Source organism: Columba livia, chromosome 2, assembly GCF_036013475.1.
Source record: "Columba livia isolate bColLiv1 breed racing homer chromosome 2, bColLiv1.pat.W.v2, whole genome shotgun sequence".
In the NCBI taxonomy this organism is placed as follows: domain Eukaryota; kingdom Metazoa; phylum Chordata; class Aves; order Columbiformes; family Columbidae; genus Columba; species Columba livia.
This window is the reverse complement of record NC_088603.1, coordinates 14,752,420-14,763,765: the sequence shown is the minus strand read 5'-3', so window position 1 is coordinate 14,763,765 and position 11,346 is coordinate 14,752,420. Positions and strand designations below refer to the sequence as shown.

The 11,346-nt window shown below is 53.6% G+C and overlaps 1 protein-coding gene across 1 annotated transcript; it reads right to left on the bottom strand.

Moving 5' to 3' along the window:
* Positions 1–5,093: 5,093 nt before the first annotated feature.
* On the bottom strand, positions 5,094–9,900 carry FZD8 (frizzled class receptor 8). Its single transcript, XM_065055099.1, has one exon. It carries the CDS (start codon positions 7,737–7,739, stop codon positions 5,733–5,735), a length of 2,007 nt encoding a protein of 668 aa, XP_064911171.1. The 5' UTR covers positions 7,740–9,900; the 3' UTR covers positions 5,094–5,732.
* Positions 9,901–11,346: the final 1,446 nt, after the last annotated feature.

Below are 11,346 nucleotides of genomic sequence, written 5' to 3'. Positions count from 1 at the left end.
GTGGGGAGCCTGTCGTGGTGGCCCCACGCTGGTCTGCTGCTTTTCACCTAAATCCCTCAGACCTTTTTCCTTCTTCCTGATCAAGAGGATCACATCTTTCAGCCAGGCCCCACGTAAAGGCAATGGTCCTTTATAAATTATAAAGGCAGCAGTGGGATTGGTGTTTGAGACCACCAGTTTTACCAAAAAACAGTGACGGATTTGGTGCTGGGAAACTGTGCACACTCGGCATGTGGGGCTGTGGCTTTTGTTGGGGACAAATCGGTGGGGAGGGCACAGGTGTAAGGAAGAGCTGCTCAAATGGAGTGTTAATTGAAAACACAGACCAGAGTCAGGAAATCCAGGTTCTTCCCCTAGAGTTGTCACCTAAGTTTCATTAGCTTGAGTATTACTGCTTTTTTTTTTTTCTCCCAAGAAGAAATTTGACTATTAATTCACAAGTGAATGTAGAGTAAATGTTTTGAGATCACAGATAAGAGACTTGTAGGAGTGAAAAAGCATTATCTCAGCATTCAAAAAGCTTGGTTCAGCATTTGACCTTAGGTACTAGTTTCCAAAGTGATTTGACTATCCTTAGTCACCTCAGATTATGGCTCCACATTTTAATACCAGACACTAGTTATTTCCATACCACCATGGCATTTATGATGTGTGATCCTTTCTGCTGAACTAGTGAAATTCATATACCTGATTACAGAAATGATGGGCATTTATAAAAGCTTAAATAGAGCTGTCTGTACAGTTCTAATTGCTTTTTCTTAAGGGCTGCCTAGAACTCACCATGACCACGTGGAGGAAATCTGCCCTGTTTAATATTTTTTCCTTGGACCATCATCTGTAAATAACCTTCATTATTCTTCTAAGGCTCATTCTGTTGCTTTCAGGGTGACCTTTGCTGCACAGCTGCTTTAATTAATTTTGGTATGCATGGCAAAAATAGAGGGAATATAGCCAGTATGGGCAATGGAGAGAGCTTGTTCCTCACTTGCTTCCCTGTTCAGCCAGAAGCTGGGTAAGCCACAGTGGTTGGGAGGGGAAGAAGCGTATGCCCAGAGAAACACAGGCGACGTGGCTCTGGAAATGGGGTGCAGGAGCAGGGCAGGTTGCAACAGGCACTCTGGAAAATGGTTGTGATTCTACAAGCTGGTTTGACTGGCACACACTGAGCTTTCCTCCAGCATGATCATGACAGTAGGTGAGCTCTCACTGCAGGAGCATCTTTGATTGGTTTTCAGCACTCATTATGACCAGTTTGATTTTTCCTCATATTAGGTGGCCTGTCTATCCCATATAAAACTCCATGTCTTTATTGGTTAAGTGGGTTAACTTATGAAGCAGGCTAGGTTTGGCTTTTGCACTGTGCTGCTTGTGAAAGAGGCATGTTTGGCACAGCCACTGGGATTGAACAGTGATCTTACTGGTGTTGAAATTTTTATATTCCAAAGCGGACCTGGGTTTGTCCCAAGGACTCTGGTATTTCTCACCTACTGATTCCTTTTTAGACTTGGACATTCTGCTTTGGCTTCTAGTACTGGTTTCCTCTTGTGAAAAAACATTGTTGATTTTTTCCTACAAGCCACCTTCAAGTATCTAGCAAGGTGTCTGCCTGAGGGAATCTGGAAAGAGTTGAGGCACTGAAGCTGGGGCGAAGCAAGTTGTGGATAGTGTGCACAAAGAGGCACCTCTGCCTCTGGCTTTCCTACCCCACCTAGGAGACCTTTTAGGACTAGTCAAGCACATTTGAAGAATTCTTTCATGGGTGAGTACCCCAATACTTTGATTTTAGAATATTGTGAAAGAAAGAAGGAAAAAAGACTTCTTGTGTGCCAGTCTTGGCCTTCATAGCCTTCCTAGGAAGACTGGCCACAGTAATATTATTTCAGTACATAATAATTTCTCAATTCCTCCCTGTCTGAAGTCCCTTCCCTTCCATGATTGATTAGCAAAGCTCTAGGGAATCTCCCCCTGCACAGGGGAAACTTTGGAGCAGGTTGCAGGGCACCTGAGGCAGGAGCAGGGCCTGGGGAGGTGTGGGGTCCCTCCCGAGGCTCTGCAGGACCCCCACACTGCTCTGCCCCTTCCTGAAAGGCGCATGGGCCGCTGGGCCAGCTCCTTCAGGGGCTGCAGGAATACGCAGTCATTACGGCAGGAGGAGAAGAATCCACAGGATTTCCTTTTGAAGCAGGAACATGTAAAGCAGGAAAGAAAAGGAACACTCGAGGTATGTTGCGTACTAGAGAAGAAAAAACCAAATCCCAAACCACGTTTCTCACCCAGCTTAGTCACTCTCTTAAATGGAGCAGTTAGACCTTTCTGTGAGCTGCATGTGGCTCTTAGTTGCCATCTACCCAGCTCTCCAAATGTTGCTATACAAGTTGTGCCATGGAGCCACACCAGTGATAACAAAGCTTTCCCTCAGCTCTCATGGGCTGGTGCGGTTGCCGGGGCACACGGGTGCTGGCCCTGCCCGCGGGTGAGCCTGCAGGCCAGGGCTTGGGCCACAGGGCCGCTGGGACTATTTTTAGTAGCTCTGGCAAATTTAGGGAGAAGGCAGTTTGTCATCAGACCTTGAAAAGCAATGTGTAACTCCTGCTACCTCACCAATAGATTTTGGATCTTCACAGCAAATTTATCTTTGAAACCTGGTAAAGGGTATCATAATAACGTGAAGTTCTGTGTAGCTGTGGATTTTTACTTCTTGTGTACCTAAATACCTTGCTGTTGGTATTTTTTTGTGTTTGTTTTTTTTTTTTTTTTTATATAGACATAAATTTTATGTTGATTCACAAACAAAAATATTCACCTGTAAATTAAATTCTCTAGCACCATTTCCCCAGGTTTGTGTTTCTAGCAATTTGAATTTTGTCTCATTTTTATTTGTTTAACTTTTGCATTATTACCTCCAAGTGCCAAAGCAGGCATCTTGTTAACCCAGCCAGCTCTGTGAGTGCTTTCCTAGGTCTACCTGCAGCACCTCTTGGCTCATTCCAGAGCAGGCTGAGCCATGGAGCTACTTCCTATCTTTTACTAAAAAATACTTTTATCTCAGCACTAGCAACCTGTTGCAGCAGTGAACTTGTTGCAGTCTCTGACTGCACTATCTAAACAAGTTCTCACAGAATAGTTGTGGCTGTACCTCCCCTCGATCTTCCTCGCTAGAATCCACTGGAGGGGAAGGAACACAGATTTTTATCTGAAGAAGTGATTGTGCTTCTGCATGTGGGGCTTCCCCAGCAGGAAGAAGACCTCTACCTTCGCCTCACTGACAGCAGGGAAAATTGCCATGTTGATTTAAACGTTCCAACAACTGTTAAAAAATATTTCCTACAACACAGGAAAATATGAGAGCCTTTCCACCTTACAGGTATGTCAAGATTCTGATCCTGGTCAACTGGTGTATAAATAGGCACCATGCATAAATCCCAGCGCAACGTCCTTTGCATTTGAGAAGTTAAGAATATTTTTTCCCTTCAAGGAGATAGGGATTGGCATTTTAAATTCCTCCTTTTCATGATCCTGGTAACTTTGTAGAAGTGGAAGAGTCTATTAAGTTACGGGATCTTTGAAAGGGACACCAATAATCAAGTCGGTGCTCAATGGAACAAGTTTTTTTCCCACAAATCATGATTGATATCTGTGTCATTAGTAGGGTAGCTGCCCATCTCTTATCATGATTGACAGGTTAATAAGGGACCTGGGGCTATCTTTTCACTGCTAGCACACAACCTAACCAATTGCTTTTAAATGATGGCTAATTTGACAGAATATAAGCAGAAGGCATAAAAATATCTGGAATAATGTCTAATGCAGCTTTTAGTCCTGCTATTCTGAGTGATCCCATTTTAGAAAACAGATTAGTTAATACATTTTCATTTTTTTTAGACACTCACTTTTAAAATAAAATCTTGTAGTTGTTCTTTGGTTCAATTAGGAGCAAAAAAGAAGGGAGTTTTGTAATGCAATTGTCCTGTAAAGGAAAATGTTTTAAATTGGGGAGATTATGTGAGCAGACCACCTGTAGGGCATTCATAGCTCTTTTCTATAATGCTCCAAGCCATGCCTTGCTGCCTGCAGTCTGGCTAACAATGCAGGGAAAAGCTGTTTAAAAGGCTGTTCTCCCTTTTCCCTCTGGTGTTCACTAACTGTTACAAGTCTTCCTCTTAAAATTAAAAAAAAAAAAAAAAAAGAAAAGAAAAAAAAAAAAAGGAAAAAAAGTCCCACGTCCCTTTAATTGAAGAACTTTAAGGCTCCATGGTGGCCAATTGGTCTGCAACAAGAGGAACCAGGCAGCAGGGAAAGAAACTTCAGACTATACATCACTTTTGGTGAAGAGAAAAGATCAAAGTTTTCCCAAACTCAAAAGAAACCAAGTTCCCTACAGATTAACCCTATTCATTTAGCTCCTCTTAAAGGAATGATGTTCTGAGCCACTGGGCAGACAGGTAAAAAGTTCAACAATTGCCAAAGCATTCTTCTGTTAATTCAACAGCCTTCTGCTCAAATAAATTAGCTTAGTCCTGACAGAAGAACAATACCTTTTCTCTTGAAAAAGAACCATATTTGATATACAAAAGTTAAGTACGAAAGGTTAAGATGTTAGTTTAATCTCTTAAGAGATTAATCTAACAAATCTCAACTCGCTGTTCCACCATAGTACAATGATCTATGAATTTAAAACATTAACCTTTTACACTTCAGTATGCATCCCCGGAAAGGCAGGTGCTTACAGACACAGAGACAACAGATATGAGAGGTGTGTGTGCACATTCCTAAAATAACACCCATTTTAAAAGGATACTTAACACACCATGTGAGATGACTCTTTTGTAAAGGCTCAGTTTAAAGACACTGCCATCTTTCAAAAAGCAGAGAACTCTGGTAAGGCACCTCCCCGTTTTGGCAAACACTTCTTCAAGACAACTTGTTGAATTACTCAATTTTCCTTGTGTCTATGTATCTCATTGCTTTAACAGAGGCAGCCATCTACTATACAGTAATGACTGGGGCATGAATGTAGTTTGCAGTTTACAGAACCACCTAAAGCCATAACAGCTGGAGTAACCGGGGCAGGAGGAGGGAAAAGCTTGAAAAAGTCATTTATCAAAAGTCATTTTATTGACAAAATAGAATACTCAGATTTGTTCTTACAGGGGTAGCCTCTACACTTTTTTTACAAAAAAAATTTACAGACTGTATAGCTTTGGATATATACATATTTTACACATCTGTACAAGGTAACAAATAATTATATAAATACATCCCTTAATGTAGGAAACCCGTATTTAGCTGGGGTGTATAATTAAGACATGTTTTGATTCAGTCTGTATTGTAAGGCATTTGCCTGGTCATCAATATCCCAAAAACCTGCAGTCCCAGCAGACTCCCACCTCAGGATAGGGGGGAGGAAGACCCTCCCTCCCTTGAGCAAAGAGCTGCTGTTAGTCCAGAATCAGAAGTTGCAGTGCCTTCCCCTCTGCAAGACACGAGTGAGCTTCTACCCTCCTCTGCCAGCAAAATAATAAGCTGGCTCCTTGAAGTACATGCTCCCTGCATATGAATGGAGGGGAAGGAGGAGGGGGCTGGAGCCTGGGGCCTCCGCCAGCTGCATTGTTCTATACAAGCTGTGGCTAATAAGGACCATTAGGGGTTCATTAATGGCACCAAACAGTGAGGGTGCATTTTAGGCAGGCCGGTGTCCCTCATTCCCTAACCTTTGGCCTCTTTCTCCCTCCTCACACTTGAGACAGGGGCATCTGCTTGGGGTAGGAGACAGAGCTGGCAGTGCCTGACCTCCACGTCAGGCCGGTGCTGACATCGCTGTAGAGGGAGCCACCACCTCCAGCCCCAAGTCCTCCTGCTGCAGCAATTGCTGCCTGCCCACCTGCTCCTGCCCCTGTGCCCCCAGCCACAGCAGCACCTTTGCTGGCCCAGCAGCAGCGGGTGCAGAGGGCCCTCCAGGACTCGAGGGTCTTGCCAGACCAGACCCAAACACCAGAGGTGATGCCCACCACCAGGCACATGAAGTACTTGAGCATGAAGACAGCATAGTCCGGGCGGCGGGCCTGGTCAGGCTGCTGGTCACGCAGGCAGGGGCAGTTGTGTGTGGCCTCCCAGCGGGGCCGGTTGTGCTGCTCGTAAAAGAGACAGGCAACCACGCTGGCAGCTGGCACAGTGTAGAGCACGGTGAAGAGGCCCAGACGTATCATCAGCTTCTCCAACTTGTGGGTCTTGGTGGGGCCACCCTGCTGCTTGATGACGCTGCGGATGCGGAAGAGCGAGACGAAGCCGGCGAGCAGGAACATGGAGCCAATGGCCAAGTAAATGAGCAGTGGTGCCAGCACAAAGCCCCGCAAGTTCTCCAGGCTCTGGTTGCCCACGTAGCAGATGCCAGCCACGGGGTCCCCGTCCACAGAGCTGAGCGCCAACACGGCGATGGACTTGACACTGGGGAGCAGCCAGGCAGCCAGGTGGAAATACTGAGCGTAGCCAGCAATGGCCTCGTTGCCCCACTTCATGCCAGCGGCGAGGAACCAGGTGAGGGAGAGGATGACCCACCAGATGGAGCTGGCCATGCCGAAGAAGTAGACGAGCAGGAAGACCACGGTGCACAGCGCCGGGCCGGTGCTCTCGTACCGCACGTGCTCGGCCACCGCCAGCTCCGGCTGCAGCTCGGCCGCGCCGCCCGCCGCCCCGCGCCCCCCCGCCGCCGCCGCCCCCGCAGCCGCGCCGCCGCCAGCGCCCGCCGCCCCGGCCCCCGCCCCGCCCGCCCCCGCCCCGCCGCTGCACGCCACCTTCTCGTGCCCGGCCACCAGGCGCACCAGGTAGCCCAGGGAGACGAAGAGATAGCAGGCGGCCAGGAAGATGATGGGGCGCTCGGGATACTTGAAGCGCTCCATGTCGATGAGGAAGGTGGACACGGTGGCGAAGGTGGAGAGGAAGCAGAGCACGGACCAGAGCCCGATCCAGAAGGCGGTGAAGGCGCGCTCGTCGGGGCTGAAGTAGGGGTTGTGGCAGGGCAGGGCGCAGTTGGCGATCTGTCCCGTCTTGACGCGGTTGTAGAGCGGGTGCCGCTCGCTGGACACCGACACCATGGGCGCTCGGCACTGGCAGCCCGGCTCGCAGGGCGGCGGCGGCCGCGGCTTGCGCGGGGCCTCGGCCGGCGGGGCGGCGGGAGGTGCCTTGGCAGGGCCGCCGGGCTTGGCGCCGCGGAGCGGGGGCTTGGCGGGCGGCGGGGCGGCCGTGGTGAGGTCGGTGCGGTTGTAGTCCATGCAGAGCGTGTCCGGGCTGCCCTGCTCAGGGAGGCGGTCGCAGCGCATCCTGTCGGGCCAGGCGAAGCCGTACTGGCGCATGAGCGGGGCGCAGCCGGCCTTGGCCCGCTCGCAGACGCTGCGGCAGGGCGGCAGCGGCTTCTTGTAGTCCTCCAGGCAGATGGGGGTGTACATGCTGCAGAGGAAGAAGCGCAGGTCGCTAGAGCACTGGATCTCCACCAGCGGCCAGAACTGGTGCACCTCCAGCCCGGCCTCGTCCTGCGTGTCGTGGTTGAACTGGTTGGGCATGTAGGTGTAGTTGTAGCCGATGCCCTTGCAGAGTGGCACGGTGATCTCCTGGCACGACAGCTCCTTGGCCGAGGAAGAGGAGGACGCGGCGGCGGCGGCCGAGGCGGCGGCGCAGCCGGCACGCTGCAGCAGGGACAGGGCGGCGAGCAGCGAGGTGATTTCCAACAGGTAACTCCACTCCATGCTCGGCGGCGGGCGGCGGCGGCCCCGGCTCCTCTCCTGTCCCGCTCAGCTGCCACGGGGAGCGCGGTGCCACAACAGCCCCCCGCCCCGCCTACCCCTCTGGGGGGCGGAGGGCGGCCCCCTCCGTGCCGGCCGCAGGTGAGAGGGCTCGCTGCCCCCGCAGGGCTCCGTCGCCCGGGAGAGAGGCGGCTCCGTAAGCACCCGGTGAGGGGCAGCCACCGGCGAGCCCCCGCGCAGCGCCGGGGGGTCCACTCAAGGAAGGCCCCTCAGCAGCCGTCGCATCGCTCCTCGCGGCGCTGGCTGCACAGGGGAGGTCGCCGCTTCTCTCGCCGCTTCTTCAGCGCCGGCCGGGCACAAAGTGGCGGCGACAGAGAAGTTTCGCCGTCAGCCCCCGTGCGGCGCGGTCAAGATGGCTGAGGCGTTCCGGGGACCAGACAGTGAGTCCCGCGGCACCGGGCTCCCACCGCCCCGAGCGGGCGGGCAGCGGCAGGGCCGATGCTGCGGTGGCCGGAGCGGCTTCTCCTGCTGCCTGCCCGAGCGCCCGGCTCTGCGGTAAACCACCAGCCGGCCAGTCCTCGCTCTCCGCCGCCTTCTCCTCCTCCTGTGCTGCCGGCAAGGCGAGCCGGCTGCCAGGCGCCACTGGCCGCGATCGCGCCACCTGAACCGCGGGTGAGTGCGGCAGCGCCTCCGCGCAACTTCTCGCTCTCCGGCCCCAGCAGCGCCACTCCGGCCGCCGCGCGCTCATAAATATTTATAGCGAGCGCCGCCAGGCTCCGCCCCCACCGCCTCGGCCGCCTATCAGTCGGGCCCGGGCAGCGGGCGAGGGGATGGCCCCCAGATCTTCTTAAGGTGGAGCTGGCGCCCCGGCTGAGGCGCAGCGGGTGCTCCTCGGTTCTCACAGCCCCTGGGGACGTGGCGGTGGTTTGTCCCCGCGTTGTGCGGGCTCCTGTCCATACGGGAAGTGTGCGGTTGTGCACCGGGAAACGCTCCCTGCCGGGTGGGCGGGCCGCTGTAGGGCACTTCTCTCGCCTTGCGAGGGTTCGCGGTCAAGTCAGGTTCACTCCGGGAGCAGCAGCGGTTCAGCCTCTGCTTACGGCCTCCTCGGAAGCCGTTTTCTATCAAACTTTCGGTGCCCGCGGGAGTTCTCAGCCGGTGCGGGCTGAGCAGTGCAAACGCCGGCTGTGCCCCCGTGCGCGCTGGGTGACCAGCACCGCGGTGCTGAGGCCGCGTTTGGAGCGGCTGCTGCACGTGTTGGTGGGGGCGCGGCGAGGCTGGGGACCCGTTGGCACCGAGCGGTGCTTGGCCGAGGCCTGACCTCGCTCCCCGGAGTCACCCACAGCGCGGCTGTCGGTACACGCGTGTACGGTGGGAATTGCGGTATTGGCGCTCTCCTACTAGGGGTCACGGCCAGAGCTAAGTAGGAGGGAAGAGACATAAAATTGGTTAAACTGGGGTTAAACTGGAGCACAGTCAAAGCAGAATTGCCAGGCAAGACACCTCGGTGAGCGCTACACGCAAACACGCGGCGCTGCCTCCGCACCTGCCGTGCGCGCAGGCTGGGAGTTGAAGTTCCCGCGGGACACCGCGGAGCGGCCCCGCCAGGTGTACGCTTCCCCGCGGGGCCAGGGCGGCCACCGGCGGGGCAGCTCCTGCCGCAGGTGGGCGCGCCCGGTCGGTTCACGCCGCTGCCCCTCCAGGCGCCCCTGGGGAGCGACCTGCGGCCCAGCGGAGCTTCGAGTGCCCGGTTCCAGCTGGGCCGCAGCTCCCCGGGCTTTCGCCTCCGGAGCCGCGCTCAAGTGCCGAGGGCTGCGCGACCCGCCCTTCCGAGGGAGCAAGGCCGGCCCGCGGCGCGGCACAGGAGCCGCCGCGCCCCCTTACTGAGGCGCTGTGCGGTGGCTCCCGCGGGGCGCCGGCGGTGGGGCCGCGCCGCGCACAGCCGTGAGGCCCTGTGCGGGTAGGGCGGCACGCACCCGCCTCCCTCCCCGCGCAGGCGCCGCCGCGCAAGGCCGCGGGCCGCCCCCGGCTCGCCGCACCGCAGGCGGAGGCCGCTGCCCACCGTGCTCTCCTCCTGGGGGGCGTGTGGCTGCCCTGGGGACACTTGCTGCTTTCTCCCGCCCGCGCTGGGAAAGGAGGGGGGGCGGCGGTGCCTCCGTATCCGGACCACCTTAAGGGGAGCGTCTGCGGGCGGCGGGCGCGGGTTCGGTGCGCGGCGGGGCCGTCCCGGGGGGTTGTCGTCCTCCCAGGACGGGGCGTTTGTTTGTTAATTGACGCGCTGTTGCGCTTCGCGCTTGTGTGGAGCTCACGCTGGGGCTGTAATGACTGTAATCTCGGGAACACGCCGCTCGGGGAGCCGGCGGGGTGGCGGCGCGGCGGGGTTTGTCTTTTGGCGGCGTGAAATTTTGTGGTTCTCCGGGATTCAAACCGGGAGAAGCGGAGCCCGGGCGGGGGGAGCGGGCGGGGGGCAGCCCGCCCCGGGGGGCGGTGCGGCAGCCGCGGAGCGGGCGCCGGGAGGAAATTAAACGCATGAAGCAAAACAAAAAAACAATCTGAAGTTTGTTGGCTGTGCTAACAGGATCCTCTCCACTCCTGTCTGTCTCCCTATTTAAATGAACACAGGGATTACCCCGTGAGGAGGAAATGGGCAATAATGGGGCAATAAACACGTTTACTATGTAATCATGGTGGTAATTTGCAAACCCCCTTTCTCTACCCCCGTGCCCACCTGAGGAAAGGTTTTGCGTTCAGACGACAGTGCTTGGAGGACGCGGCCGTGCTGCTCCGTGTTGTCACCTCCCGGGCTATGAAATCAGTCCCACTACTACAGTGTATTGTTAATTCTGGTCAAAATCAGAACTTTTCCAAAAGTAGCAGTGTTTGTGTGTGTGTGTTTGTTTGTTTGTTTTCCTACTACTTTGGTTAATACCCACTGAGAAGTGTTAGGAGATTGAACAATGCCCAGTGAAGAAAACGGAATAAAAAAAATTGTCGTTTGGCTGAGATCTCTGTGACTGACAGAGGCTTAAAAAGTCTCTTTCCAGAGCTGGGTACGATGCTCCATTTTAAGAAGTGACTGTTATGCTGTTGGCTTCTTGAAGAATACTTTATTTAAAAGTCTCTACAGGGTGTAAAAACGAGTGAGTCTAGTCAGGAGAGCTGGGTGAGCCTGTAAATTACCGCTCTGTCAGGATTCCTATTGCCTATTACAAAGTACCTTTTTACCCTGAACTTAAGCTCTACACTACAGAGACAGCAGATGTGAGGTGATGGCTTCCAAAAGCAACACAGATGCTGTAAAATTTCCATTGCAATATTTCAGCAAGGAAACTCAGGAGACATGCTGAATGTTACAGTTTAGAATTACACTATAACTCTCCTAGAAATGAGAGAATACCAAGTTTCTCCACAGTACAGTTGTTCATATGCTCTTGTTCTCTTACAGCGTGAAAAGAGATGCAGTACAAAGATACTGTGTGTCTTGAAGCTGTTCAGTAGTAACAAAATTGGTAATGGGCAACTTTATGGCAATTTAGTAATGATTGCACATCCAAATTCCCTAGTAAGACTGGGATAAATTTTGAAATTGTCTTTCAGGTGTATAAAACAGCTG